Source organism: Cyanistes caeruleus, chromosome 6 (genome assembly GCF_971803275.1).
Source record: "Cyanistes caeruleus chromosome 6, bCyaCae1.hap1.1, whole genome shotgun sequence".
Lineage (NCBI taxonomy): Eukaryota > Metazoa > Chordata > Aves > Passeriformes > Paridae > Cyanistes > Cyanistes caeruleus.
Window position 1 is genome coordinate 57,946,348 of NC_141706.1, and position 14,475 is coordinate 57,960,822.

Consider the following 14,475-nt stretch of genomic DNA (forward strand, 5'->3'; position numbering starts at 1 on the left):
TTGATATTCGTTAGCTCTGCTCTACTTGAACTAATATTCTTTCCCTTCCATTAGGAAGGCAATTCCTAACTCAATTTTCTTCGCAATTTTTTTTCCTAAATGAAGTTGCTCAAAATAATTCAACTTAAGTAAATATTTTCCTTTGATGGCAAATCAGATATTTTAAGACTGAAACAAAGGGAGGGTATACAAACCTCCTGAGCAGAATGTACTCTCAATCTGTACACTGGTGAGAAGACTGCAGATGTTGTTAACCAGCAAAAGGTCCTATGAAGACCAAAGTGCTTCAGCTCCACTAGTGCCATCTCAGAATGATACCATGAATACACTGATTTGTGGGTGTTTCAACCAGTTTCTTGGTGTTTTTTTAAGTACTGGACTCAAGCTGTTTCTGCAGGAGAAAACTTAATGAATGTGTCTGCTGAGTCTTCTGCCAGTAGGACTGCTGGCTCTTTGAATGTCACATTTACACTCTCTGAAGAAGAGAGAATTTTCTAGGGGGCTTGACTATTAAACCATTACCTAAAATTTGCTAATGAACCTCCAACTATGAAAGTCATGCTTATGTATAAATTAGGAAACAGCACTGTAATTAATGTTCCCTTTTTGCTCTGTTGTTAAATTGTGTCCGTGGCCACAGGGACAGCCTTCCTGATCATTTAATCTTTGCAAAGAGTTTGAGAGAGACAGAAGCAGCAGCTGACTATGAAGCAAAGACATGAGTAGAAAGGAGTGATAGAGCAGCTGTTCTTAAATAGATGGTTACCAGAAAAACTGTAATTTTAAACCTAATTTTTGCCACTTCATATTGTGGTTTATTACTATAAAATAATCTAATTCTGCCTTAAGTTCAGGAAAAGAAACAGAATTTGCTGCAAGATCCTGTATGTAAAAATACTTCAGAAAATTACCCAAGTTGTTTCATTTTTTTCCTTCATCCATCAAAATCTTGTAGAAAACCTTGTTAGAAGTCAGTCTTGGCTTTATTTTTCAATCTAGTTTTTTAAAGACACATCTCTGTGGTAGCTTTTTGTTTTACAAGGCTAAAACTCACACTGAACTTGGTGATTTTAAAGGTCTGTTCCAACCTTGATGATTCTAAGGTATTCTCAAGGGATATATAGATACATAATGTGAATTTTTTGAGAATACACCTTACCTACATTGTAAGGACAAAGGATTTGAATCTCAGTAAGAGAAAAGGTCTAAAAACTTCATGTAGTTCATTTTGATGTTGTCAAAAGCAGGATCAACTACATTTATGTCACACATTATATTTGGTCATTTTAAAAATTACTAGAAACTTTGCAGTAGTTTTTTTCAGTGTGCTTATTGTGATAGGATTTAATTTAATTTCTTACTTAATCTTCTTTGAGGTAGGATGCATTTACTGTTTGTAGTGAATGTAGAAAATTAATTCCTTCCACCTCCGTAATTATTCTTTAAAGGATTTGTATATTCTCAGTAAAGTCCCTTCTATTTAAAAACAAACAAACCAACCAACCAACAGCCCACACACCACATCAAATAGAGGAGCTTTATTTTTTTTAACTAAGTAATATTTTAAAGATCTGTTGTCTTTGGGCCTTCTCATCAGGTTTACATCCAGGATGTACTACTTCAAATTGGGCCTTGTCAGCAATCATTAAATCCAATTGATTTCTTTGTGTGTCTTATGGATGATATTCTTCTTTTTTATATCGTGGTTAGTCTTTTCCCTTCACCAATTGAATAATATTCAGTACAGCTCTAACTCGCCTTTGGCAGTGTATTACTGTAGTGTGATGTAATTTTCCTAACCAGGTACACATATGCCCTATAATTTGTTTTTATTTAAAATTTTCATCAGCAAATTACCTAATGGAAAAGGTCTTCTGATGTGCACCCTTTTTTTGTTTGGTTGGTTTGTTTTGGTTTTTTTTGGAGCAGGTAAAAATTAGGACAGTGTCTTAAATTAAGTAATCTGCATACCCATTTGCACTAGTATGTGACATACAGTATTTGGGGAGAAGGGCAGATTTGGAGACAGCAGAAGTAACAATGCCAATTTCTCTGACCATCACTCCCAGCAGACTAAATGGTCCTTAAAATAGCTCATTGTAAAAATAAATGTGCAAGTCTCATATGACGAAAAAAAGACTGCTCAGTTTTAAAAAATTGAACTAACAAGTTCAGAAATTGTTATGCTGTGGGGTTTTTTTCTATTGTACTTCTAAGATTATGCTGCAAAACTGCTTCCGTATGCCTGTATATAGCTTCTTAGTCCTTTACTTTTCAGTAATAGTTTAAAAAGTTATTTATAATTACTGATCTTTTTAGAAAGGAAAACCGGTATTTTGCAATATCCAAATTTAGGAACATTAACATAAACTGTCTTGAAGGCAAGATCCATTTCTAGATTGATAGAAGTATCCAGGTCCATTTCTAGATTAAAATAAATATTCAGCCTGAAACATGAGTTTTTAATCTGCTGCTTGTCATATATATGTTATTTTTATTCATAATGTACATACTAGTAACCAGTGGTAAAACAGTTAATGGAATGCTTATGAGGTTTTGTATTTCTAAATCACCAATAATAATCCAAGAACCTGTATCTTATCGTGAACTAACTACCTTTTGTTATGGCCCTTGAAAGGTAAAGTTGTAGAGGTTGCGCTCAATGCTGGTTTTTTCCACGGTTAAATTGAACATTGGTTTGATTATCCTGGGAAACCGCACTGAAGGAAAGGCTAAGGAAAGAGAAAAGCTAAACATGCATGCGCTTTTTCTAGCAGGTGCTACTGAATATTATGGAGGGGGCGGGGGTACAACAGCAGCAATGAGATCATCCTGGTAATAATAAAAAACCCAAACCCAACGCAGCAGACCCGTCATCTCCGCAGCCGCTCCGCCCCTGCCGCGGGCGGCGCGGGGCCGGGGCCGGCGCGGGCGCGGGGGGAGCCCCGCACCGGCCGCGCTCATTCGCGGCCTCCTCGGTGTCATTTGAAGTTGCTGCCGTCGGCCAATGGGGCTGCTCCCGCCCGCTGACATCACTCCCCAGCCAGTTCCCTCCAGCTGCAGAGCGCTTCAGTTTCTGTCTTTTTTTAAACTAAAATGGAGGCTGGTTTCTTGCCTTAAGGAATACAGTGCCGTGCCTGCTGGAGCCTAGATGTTGACATGTAACAGAGCTGGCAGCAGGATGGTGGTTGACGCAGCCAATTCCAATGGGCCGTTCCAGCCCGTGGCCCTTTTGCATATTAGAGGTGAGTTATTGTGCGTGTGAGAGTGAATCGCGACCCTCTGACGAGCGAATAAATGGCTATTGTGGAGCTCGGAGAAGAGGAGCAGGAAGTCCTTTGTAGCTCAGTCCCTCTCGGTTTGTTACAGCCGCAGTAAAACCGGCAGAGAGCAAAACCCATTTTCTGTTAAATGTGTTCGGGTAAGATTTAAGAATTCGTGGAGGCATTGCATAGTTAAAAGCAGGTTTTACAGCTTTCTGCCGTAACTCTCCCATCCCCCTTCCAAGCTGTGCTGATGTCAAAGGATGTGAAGTCACTACCCCAGAAAGGTACTGAGGGGGGGAGGGAAGAGCCAAGTTATCCTTATACCATTTCTAAAGAATCAGGGCAAACCTTCGGTGTGCTTCAAAGCCTTTTTTTGTTTGAATTGTTCAGATAAAGCTCCCTTAAAGTGCACTGCAGCTTGTAAAAGAATTGGAAGTGTGGGAGAGGAAGGGGGGGGGAAGAGATGTGACACTTACTATGAAAATATCCTTTATGTATTTAGAAGGCATTTCCTAGAAGAGATGCGGTTTGGCTTTAACAGGCAAGCTCCTATGTGCCTACCGTGTTGTATGGTTCTGAATGTTCAGTTCTTCACTGAATATGTTCTTTTGGGTTTATAGAATTAGTGCATTGCAAATTACATTTTCTATAATTTGAAAATTATTTGAAAGCGTCATGTTGGTATGACGTTTCTGTACAATACTGAGTGTGTACCTCTTGTTCTTTATTTTTTTTTCTACTTAGTAAAATTTTGCATTGTGTTGGGGATTTTTGGTGTATTTTTGGCTGGCTCTTAAGCAACGAGTGCTTTTTTTTTTAATATCTGCCTTAGGGTGGTTCTGGTTCAGAACTTTATGAAGGCAGAACATGTATTAGCTAGGATGAGCACACCTTGAACAATGGTTTTTATATGCAAGAAACATAGCTGATACCATTCTTAATTACCTTTGCTTCTCAGCTTGCACTGGCACGGGCTAGATGATAGTAGTGGAAAGAATATTTTTTCTCATTAATACTCCATACATTAAAAAAATTTTGCTTTGGAAGCTTATAAAACGCAGCTGTTGAGAAGTCTGTTGTTTTAAGTAGGAGCATGGATGTACAGGTATTTAAAAATCATGATTTTGCTTTACCTTTTAAATGAAGCATAACCTTCTCTAACTGAAGTGGTAGTGGATGAATTCTAGAAAATTAATTTTGATATGTGACCGGGGAGGAAATCCAGTAAAATTCCCTTGATTTCAAATAGGGACTGTGCTTGTTGTCAAGGAAATAAAAATGGAACTGCCTGACCTGTGGACAGGCCTTTGCTTTTCACTGTACAAAATCATCTTATTTTTCAGTTAGATGCTGCCTTTTGGAAGGGGAAAAGCACCATCTTTTGAAGGTGGAAGTTAGGAAAACAAACCAAGGTTGGAATCAGAATAATGAAATATTGCAGTGATTGTCCTTAATCCTTTGTCTCAATATGGTAACAAGGTTCTTGTCATTTAACTTACTATCCTGCCTTTGCTCCAATGTAATTCATAATTGTGGAAACGATGGATTTTGAGAAACTGTTCGGAAATTTACTTTCCTGAGACCTATTTTTTTGGTGCACTGAATAATACAGTAGTGAAGAAGAGGTTAAAGGGTTTTGTGGTTTAGGGCTTTTTTGGGTGTTGTGTTTTTTTTGTTTTTTTTTTTTTTTTTCTTTTCTTTTTGGTTGGTTACAGTTTTTCAGGGGATTATGAGTGTAGAATTTCTTGTAAGCAGTTAAAGAATAACTGGGAGATTGTTTTTCATTTTTCAGGTGGCGGGAAATAAAATGGGTCTCTGGTATTATAGCCAAGAGGAGTTTCTTGACACAGGGAACATCTCTTCCATACATCCATGTGTGCAGAAGTTCCTTTGGGTTTTTTATACGTAGCTCATGTCACCAGTTGCATTGATGCTACTAGTACTGATGCTTCCAAAATGAAGCCTGTCAGAGCAATCCAAATGCCAAAATTAATGGCAGTAAAAATTAGCTGGTAATTCTGAAGGCTAATGGCACGTTATTACTCTTTGTCCCAATGCATGCTGCTTTTACAGCTGTCCTTCTGCATCATCTCTTGTAATATAGGATTAAATTCCTAATAGAAGTGTTCCTCTTGGCAGCTGTAAGAGCTAAAACTTGAAGGTCAAGGACAGGGGGTAGGGGCATAAGCCCCTTGGGCGTTTCTCATAGATATAGTTTGTTGAAATAGAAAAAATATTTCTTAAGCATCAGTTCCATAAAATCTTGAAAATTTTGAGATGGTGTAGCTACCATATTTGAACTCAATCTTGCTTCTAAAAATATACATGAAACCTTGTAGACTACACTGTTAGTACATCTTTGAAAATAAAAATTGCAGTCTTACTTTTAAAGTTCATTCCAAAGCACTTTCTGTACCTGGATCATATGAAATATGTAATGTTTGCATAATCAAAGGGAAATTTTTAGCAAGCGATGATGTCATGCCAGATCAGAACCTTGCTCCTGTGCGTCCTGAACTGTAGGGAGCTTTGTTGTCTGGGTTGCTTATAGCTTTACTTAAACAATACAGTTGGAAAAACAGATACAAGTGATTTTTTAAGAATTACGTTAAAGCCTTGTGAATAGGAAATAAGAATGCCAGAATTTTAGTGACTGCCATTGCTGACATTGGTATCTCCGACATCACCAAAGGAAGGAACAGTAGGTACTTGTAGGATAGGAGGTGTCATGGCCACAAATACCCCGTTCTCCAGCAGTTCATTTGGCTGCCAGTACTCAAGTTCATCTTTGGTATGGTGCAGCCATGTAATCCTGACTCAGACTGCTGTGGAAAGAGCTGTGAGTCTTGTTGGGATTCCCCTTTGATTCAGGAGCTGTCTTTAGGCTCAGGTCTGTGGCCTTGCTTGTTGTCTCAGCCGTGTTGCGGCTGTGTGGTTGTCCTGTCATGTGCCTCACTGATCTGGATCCTGGTGTGTTGACTACCCAGCTTGGTGTCCCCCTTCACTGGGCACTTGTTTGGCAACCATGGGACTGTCAGCTGACCCTGCTCAGTGTCAGTAGAGCTGTTCTGCTTTCTTCATTCAGGTGCTGTGAGACTGTGACCTTTGTCACAACTGTAGACTTGGCAGTTGTTCAAGAGCAGCTCGTAGAAATCAGAAATGCAGGTGACTTTTGACCCATTGTTGGAAAATAACAAGCACCAAAAAAGCCTAATCCACACCAAATGCAAGTGGTGTGGCACCATTGCTGTACATTATCTGCTTGTGCTGAAAACATTGGTTCAGTGAGAGTGATTGGCCTGCTGGGGTAGTGAGCTTTTGGTCAGCAACAAGCTCTCCTGGAGATCTGAGTTATGCTACTGCTACATTGGTCTTTCTACAGTACAAAGGTAGCTAAACATTATGCCTTTGAGTTGATTGTCACTGATTGTCATCATGAACTGAAAACTTAGTTGTATTGGAATGATATAAAGCTTCCAGGAAAATTACAATTTCAGTCTAAGAAGCTGTTACAGCCATGGAATAGCTATTGTGGTTTGTGATCTTGAATAGAGACTTGACATTGTGAAACAGCTGTAGCTAAAGGAACTCATCATGAGTTATCTGCATGGAGAGCTCCTTTAGGATCTTTGTGCATCGACAGGCCACTTGCAATCAAGATGATACTAAGACAGCACAGAGGGTTATTAGGTATTATGAATTGAGTATTTTTACAGCAAGGAGGGAAGCAGATCTGGATGGTGTTTTCAGGATTCATCCCTCCTTATGGAGCCCTTCCAGCAGCTAAATGCCCAGGGTGATGGAAGTTGATTCAAGGCCCTGACTGGTCGAGCCACGTAAACAAGGTGAGGTTTGGGGAAAGGAAACATTTTGATTTCCATCTCAGCACTTCAGGCAGAGAAAGTAGCTGTAAAAGCTGCACTGATTAGGACAAACAATAAGCGTTTGTCACTAGACTTCAGAGTTACCATTTCATATTTACTGCTGATTGTTCAAAATCATAACTACAGTACAGAGTGTAGTAACAGGTAGAAAATAATAGTTATTCATTCTGTAGGCAAAATACAAATACTCAGGGGTGACCAGACATTTTTCGTTAGGAATACAGTTCAGTGTTGATAAGAAAAATCCCTTAATATTGTTTTGTCAGAGCACAGAAGTAGCCCAGATGCCAGTGTTTTCATGAACTCAAGATATATTTTGAACAAACTACATATAAAACTCTGTTCTGATCTGCAGTGGCAGAATTAGCATAATGTAAAGGTTACTTTAATGACTTGGTTGCTGACTGCTGGAACTGGTAATGTCTGTTAATGCTTTTCAAAAATTATTTTTAAGATGTTTTGCAAGACATACTGAAAGTTGTGTGGGAAGAAGGGTGAGAACACCCTGATACTATGTTAACTCAAACTGATGCTTCCTGTAGCCCATAACATGCTTCAAATATCTCATTGTCCATCCTTCTCCTTTGCGTTCGAGAGTAGCAAATGTTTTTTGACAGATTTGACTTGTCATCGTTTCAGTTACTTTAGATTTTGTGGAAGATGCATTGACTTTCTTCCAAAGATGATGTTAACTTTATGCATTTTTTCTATGTGTTGCTTGTTCATCTTGTGTGAGGGACCATGGAAGGTAGTTCAGATTCCACCTTTACACAGTGTTCTTCAGGGTAGAAAGTGTCAGTGATAGTGTTGCTGTGATGTAAATATATTAATATTTAGATAGAAATTTGCATGTTCCTCAAAGGTGGTGAGAGATCATTTGGGCAATTTATATCTTAAAGGAGAAAAGCTTGGCGCTTTCATTTTAGAAAAAATTCATGTGTTTGTCTTGAAAAATAATTGATCTGAAAATACTTCTGTCTAACCACAGTTGCTAAAAACTGTTGTTAGACTGTTGCTTTGCAGGAATTGTTTCTGAGCTGAAAGAAGAATAAAAAATGATCCATTTTGTAATTAAATGGGAAGCAGAGCCCAAAGCTCTCACTTCAGAAGTAGTACAGACCAAACTCAGTAGGCAGAGCAGTAACCATTTACCTCATGATGTACAAAGGGAAGCTGAAAGAGTTGGATTTGTTTGGTCTAAAGGAAGGAAGGTGGAGATTTGATCCTCAACTAACTGTTGGGAGGGTGTAGAGCACAGAGCCATGCTCTTCTCAGAGATCCACAGTGAGTGAATGAGAAGTAGCCAATATGACTTAGCAATTGTATGCAAGGCAAAAATATTTTCACTCTAAAAGTGGTTAAAAGCTGGAACAAGATTCCAAAAGGGGCTGTGAAATCTCTGTAATTGGAGATACTTTGACTGGAGAGCAGCTGGGTTTATGTAGTGGGGGATTAGACTAGCAGGAATGACTGTCCCTTCTGGTGAAAATTATTCTATGATTCTGTCGTTCCTTGGTGTTTGTGGGACCAAAAAATGACTGACCTTGCTGTAATGTAAAAATATTACAATATGAATTTAAACATAGGGGTTTTTTTTCAAGGTCAAAGAGCAATATTCTTACTATAAACTCTATTTCTTTTTAGTTACTAAGACAGACTTTTTAATATTTGGTGCTAACATGCCTGTTAGTAGTACTTTTACTTCTGTTAACTCAGAATTTTTGGTGTTAATGGTTTTTAAAATTACTCTTACCATGTTTTAGCAAACTGTTAAAGATGGGTCACTGGAACTGTATGCAGTATTAAAAAAATTAGCATGCTAAAATGATGTTTTATTAATTTCTAAATCTTCAGTTAGGAGCTCAGCAGCACTCCATACATTCTGAATAATATAGAACTAATAAATGAAAATAGCCAGTTATTTCACCCACATTTCTTTACATTTATCAGCTTTTGGAAAGATCTAATAGATCAAATTAATTTGCTCAGTACTGTGAGATTTTTCTCTAGCCTTTTTTGACAAGTTTGAATTGACAGTGAGTACAGCTTTTAACAAACTGTGTGACCTTGCTGTTCATATTCTGTGGTGTTTATGAAAATGCTGAACAGAGTCATTTCTAACACATCCTTACGACATGTTTGTAGTAATCTTCAACATTATGTTTATTTATACATAATTAACAGCATTATGTTAAAAATATAAAAATCCCAGGGTAATTGTCACTTACTGACTTATAATACTTTCCAAGAACTTGATACATTTCAGTCATCATTTCCTTTATGCATGTAGACTTTGCCTTTTGGGGGGTGTTAATATTTTATTACACTCTGAAACTAGCCTATTCTGATTATAAAAGCATACCTAAAAATCTCAAAGTTACCTTTCATGATACTGTTTTTTTTCTCTTGGTATATTGTGCAGCAGAAGATTATTCTGGTTTATACTATCTGTATTTTCTGTGTATCTATAATCTTCACCTTTGCATGTGTCTTGCATTTTCCACATAAGTATGTATTTTAAGGATGGTGAACTTATTTGGTCTGAGCACGTATGTTTATTTAAATCTTAATTTTCTTTAATTGTTTATCACATTTAAATTCAGTAAACATTTAAGGTACAGTCACTCCTTGTTGTGAGACATGAGCAAAGTCTTCCTGAGAGGGAAGGTACATAGAGGAGACATCTTAATTTTCTTCTGAGATGCTTCCATAGTAGTGATGTACTGTGTTAATTCTGATTGAATTTAAATTTTAAAATGGAAGGCTTGTTTGTACCTTTGTGGAAATATTTCCATGCAAAAGACCTGAACTTTTTTTAGCCCTGCCAATCCAATAAATGGGATTTCGCATGGTCAGCACGCACCTTCTGTCCTGCTTGTGAGTCATAGTTGTTGGGTTTTGACCTAATGGATAAACCTCAGTTGTGATTTAAAGGAGATGAAAATGCTTGTTGTTCCCTTTTCTCTGACATTAGCAAATTATCATTTGGTAACCTGAAGGGATGAGAACAGGTATCAACCTTGTGTTCAGGCTGTTATGCTCCTGCCAAGCCACCTGGACTATGTTGGTACATGGCCTGACTCCTGGAGCTCACAGTCATCCATTTTGCCAGAAGTTTCCAATTTCTCCTAGACAATTCTGAGCCACTGCTGCTCTTCAGCATTGCTTAATGACTGGTACACTTAATTCTTAGCTTTGAAACCCATCCACTCCTTTCTAAAAGTGTTGCCTCAAAAAGGAGAAGCTAGGCCATCTTCCTCAAGGACAAGCAGCAGTTTTATTCTTAATGAACTTAGGCCTCTTGTATATATGAAATTATGAAAATTTTCATCTGTTAGTATTAAATACTCACCTGAATTACCAAAGGATTGATATTGGCCAGCAAATGACTCAGTCGTATTACTTCTTTGTTCTGTTTTGCTAGATTTTTTGGAAGGACATTTAGACGTTGCCAGACATAGACTGATGGTGTTTTAATGCATCTACCAAAGAAACTCATGGGGAGCGTTTTTAATACTTGACCAAAAGCAGATTTAAAAGGGGTTGCTTAGTTGTTATTTGTGCTGCCTTTAATTTTAGCATGGTGACATGCTTATTGGCCCTCCACTTACCATGGATCACATTCTGTCAAAGAGTGTGTTTTATCTTGCTCTGCTGCTTTTACTGTTTGTTCTCTGTAACACCTCCTTTCTTGACTTTGTTGGGTTGCTTTTACCTTTGTATAGACCCCTTGCCAATATGAAGAGTGTATGTACGGGTTCTTTTGCTTGAAACAATGGGGATATTAAGTGTTCACACTGCTTGTAAAATATCTGAAGGCATGACTGTAGAATGTCTCTAGAGGGGACTTTTTGTTGAGCTAAAAATACCATGAAATTATAGGAAGGTAGTCAGCTGGAATTTTTACATTACTTTTACTGACTCATGGAGTAACATGCCTGCCCTTTCAAGGAAGCAAAAATGTATGCCCTCAATTTTTTATTCCTACTGTTTTGTGATAGTTGCTATGAAATACATTTTAAGGTAAAAATTAAGTATCTGTGTGGTATTTTTTTCCATTTCTGTTTGAAGAAATAATAATAATTAAATCTAGTCTAATAATTAAGACTACTGTAAAGTCAGCTAATTAATTCCATGTACTGTCAAATAGTTAGCTACTGAAACTGCACTGTAAACCACACAGATTAAGTGAACACCAGCAATATTCAGTAGATACAGGGTTATTAGCGTCATGTGCAGATAAGATGTTCATCTGGGGGAGATGTTTTTTATGCTCTAACCTTTCTGACAGAGGTGGACACCTCGTACTGGTGGAAGCAGGGTCTCAGCAGCCTTGTAGAGCCGGTGTCTGCCCTCTGTGTGCACCATCCTGTCTGTTAAAACTGAGGGAAATGGCACTTGGAGTGCATGATGTTTTAAAGCCACATCCACACATCCTTTAATCAATTCCAATTTAATGCACATATAAATCATGTGGTACCATTTCTGCCATAACTTATCAATGAAGTTTTCTTTTATAAAAGTGTAGTTAAACTTAGGGGTGGGATCTGACTGCACTTTTATCAGTAATGGAAGTGACAGTTTTGTATCAGTTTTCATAATTGCTCTTGTTACTGATAGTGATCTGAATGAAGAAAATATTTTCTTTTTAAGTTACACAAAGAAAAAATATACATGAAATGTAAAATACTAATTTTAAAATCTTTCATTTTTTGGGGACCTTTCTAATTGTTTGTAGAAGCCTACCAATTTGAAACACTTTGTCATTTTAAAGATTTTTATGGAAGGCTTTTAATTTGCATTTTGGACTAAATCTTCCAGCTGTGTGGCTTCACACAGCCTTTAGAACCAAATTCTGTTATTACTTTTATAAAGTGAATGCATAACAATGTTAGTGTTTCAAAGGTGTCCTGTGTTCATTCAAGTCATGTTGGAAAGAAAACTTGAACAAAATTATCAAAGCCTACAAAAAACAAATGTGGTGTCTGTTCTTTGGGTGTAATAAGTTTTTCTTCAAAATAATTTTCCAAAGAGACTAGTCACAGCACTAGAATCTTTCTTCTATTCCCAGAATATTTTTATACTTTTTGCTCCTGTTACATCTAATCTTCTGTGTAAAGTGTCTTAAAATCCAAAAATGGATGCACAAGGCTTTATTGAGGATTGTCTTAAAGTTGTTCGCATGCTAGAAAAACTGTGTTGTTCTTGTCCCAGTACAAAATTAAGATTTTTATGGCTTTTGAATTGGAATATTACACATCCTCTCAAAACCGAAATTTTGAGCATATATTTCACTGCATAACTTTTCTCACTTTATAATGTTGGAAACTCAGTAATCATTAGTGTATCTTAAGGAAGAAAGTATTCTAAAGCTTGTAGTTAAATAGAAGAAATTACAACAAGTTTCTTTCATTGCACATTAAATTTTCTGTTAAAAAGGGAAAATGTAAATAGAATGAGTATTTTGGAAAATGTGCTGGGAGTGAGATGTCTTAACATATCCAGGAGTTGTGGACATGTAGTAGAGAGTCAGTCTTGGATTCATAGCTAATACAGCTAATCAATTTGTTTATACCCTGTAAATTCACAGATTTCTTAGAGGCTCCAATTTAAATGTATTTCCTAATGCAGTTCACTCTTTCTCCTGTGTGGGAGGGGTGGAAATAATCAGCAGAATATCAGCTTTTCTGGCAGCTAAGCAGTAGTGACCCTATTGCTAATAGGTACATTTTCAGGTCTTACTAGAATTCCTTTGTGAGGAGATGAATTTAACCAGAAACCAATGACATCTGTTGAAGCAGATGTGTATATTTTCAGACAAATGTGATGGGAGGAAGATAATGTTGGATTGTAGAGGAATAATTCTTAGGTTAAATGGGTAATCATTATGCTCTTAATTCCTGACGAATGTGCAGGTATATTGTATCTTTAGTTTTCTTAGATGTTGAAAGTATTTATTCTTAAACGGGCATAGTTGGCTTTCTAGTTTGAGTCAAAATTTTCATTGCTGGAAAGTAGTTTTTATTTCCTAACAGAGATTTGCTCATAATTGCTCTTAGCAATTGATATGGTCAGCCTTGACTGCTAAGCAATTTACTGACCTAGTTCTAAACTTTTCTTTATTTTCTTACCAAATCAATGTTTCTTTGTTGTTCGATCATTTCTTTTACCTGTATCACCTCATACAAGGCAGCTAAGTTTCATAGGATGTGGGACTAAGAAGGGGTTGTTAATGCCAAAAAATGAGGAGAACTATGCACTGAATTGGAGTTTTTTTCCAGTGGATACAAAAAAAACCAAACCCATAAAAAAACCCAATCAAACAAGAAAAAACCTAAACCAACCAAACAAAAACTCACCCACCCCCAAATACATACCAAAAATAAAAAGGACTAGACATAGGCCTGCAGTCTACTGCAGTCTACTGAGAAATTGTTCTCAAGAAAACCACAAAAGCCCTGTTGATTTCTGGTGGAAACACGTTTGCATATCTTGTAATGATGTGTGACAATTTGAGATGTTGATCAGCCATTCAGGACCTTAGTTTGCATCTTAAGCTCAGTGTTACCTGTGGTGTTTAAGCTCTTCCTATGAAAAAAGACTTACCCTTCCTATTTCTAATTTTAAATAGAGTCGTGAATTTAGAAAACTAAATCAGGGTTGTCCTCAGGGAATATTTATGGAAGTTTTTGTTAATTTCAAAATAAATGTTTACTTCAGACAAGCAAGGATGCTCTTATAACTTAGCCATAGTTCCTGTGTGGGAACTGGGCCATTTGCTTTAGGTTGCATTGGAGTGTGAAACAACAAATCAGTTTGATCATAGAAAAGCCAGGGGGGCTTTTCTTCCTGCTTTGTAATTTATTGTGTGATCTATTTCTAAGCCTACACAAGATCCAGCTTGTGACATCTGTTAATGATTATTCTAAGTGTCATCATTAAATTCACCAATTTTGGTGAATTTCACCAATTTTTTTGGCATTCAGAAGCATCCAACAGAAAGCAAGCAGCAGCCCCCAGGTTTAGCAAATGTACAGGCTGTGAGGAGAGGGGGAGGCAGTCTGACAGGCTCTGGAGAAGGAACCAAGTTATTTTACATTTTAGCAGTTGGGTGTTCTTTGAATTGTATTTATCACGGATGTGTGACAGGTACTATTGACTGACAAGTTACTCAGAGTGGTATCTGACTAGAATTAGGGATTGGTGTGTGGAGTTGGGTGTGTTTAAGGAAACAGTGCATTTGCTTATAGCAGATGGTTAGGCTTGATTACCTGATAGTTATTTCATCCAAGTGTCCAAAGTGACAGAGTTGATTCAAGTTTATG

At 37.3% G+C, this 14,475-nt stretch overlaps 1 protein-coding gene across 7 annotated transcripts in view; it reads left to right on the top strand.

Annotated features, from left to right (window-relative positions):
• Positions 1–14,475, top strand: part of PPP2R5C (protein phosphatase 2 regulatory subunit B'gamma) — a 76,635-nt gene that overhangs the window by 26,615 nt on the left and 35,545 nt on the right. The window contains exon 4 of one of the 7 annotated variants that reach the window (XM_086892138.1): positions 3,122–3,245. The exons of the other annotated variants lie outside the window; for them this stretch is intronic. Within the exon in view, the coding sequence (XP_086748264.1) occupies positions 3,152–3,245 (94 nt within the window). The 5' untranslated portion in view covers positions 3,122–3,151. The remainder of the gene's footprint in view (positions 1–3,121; positions 3,246–14,475) is intronic. 7 annotated transcript variants of the gene reach the window in all.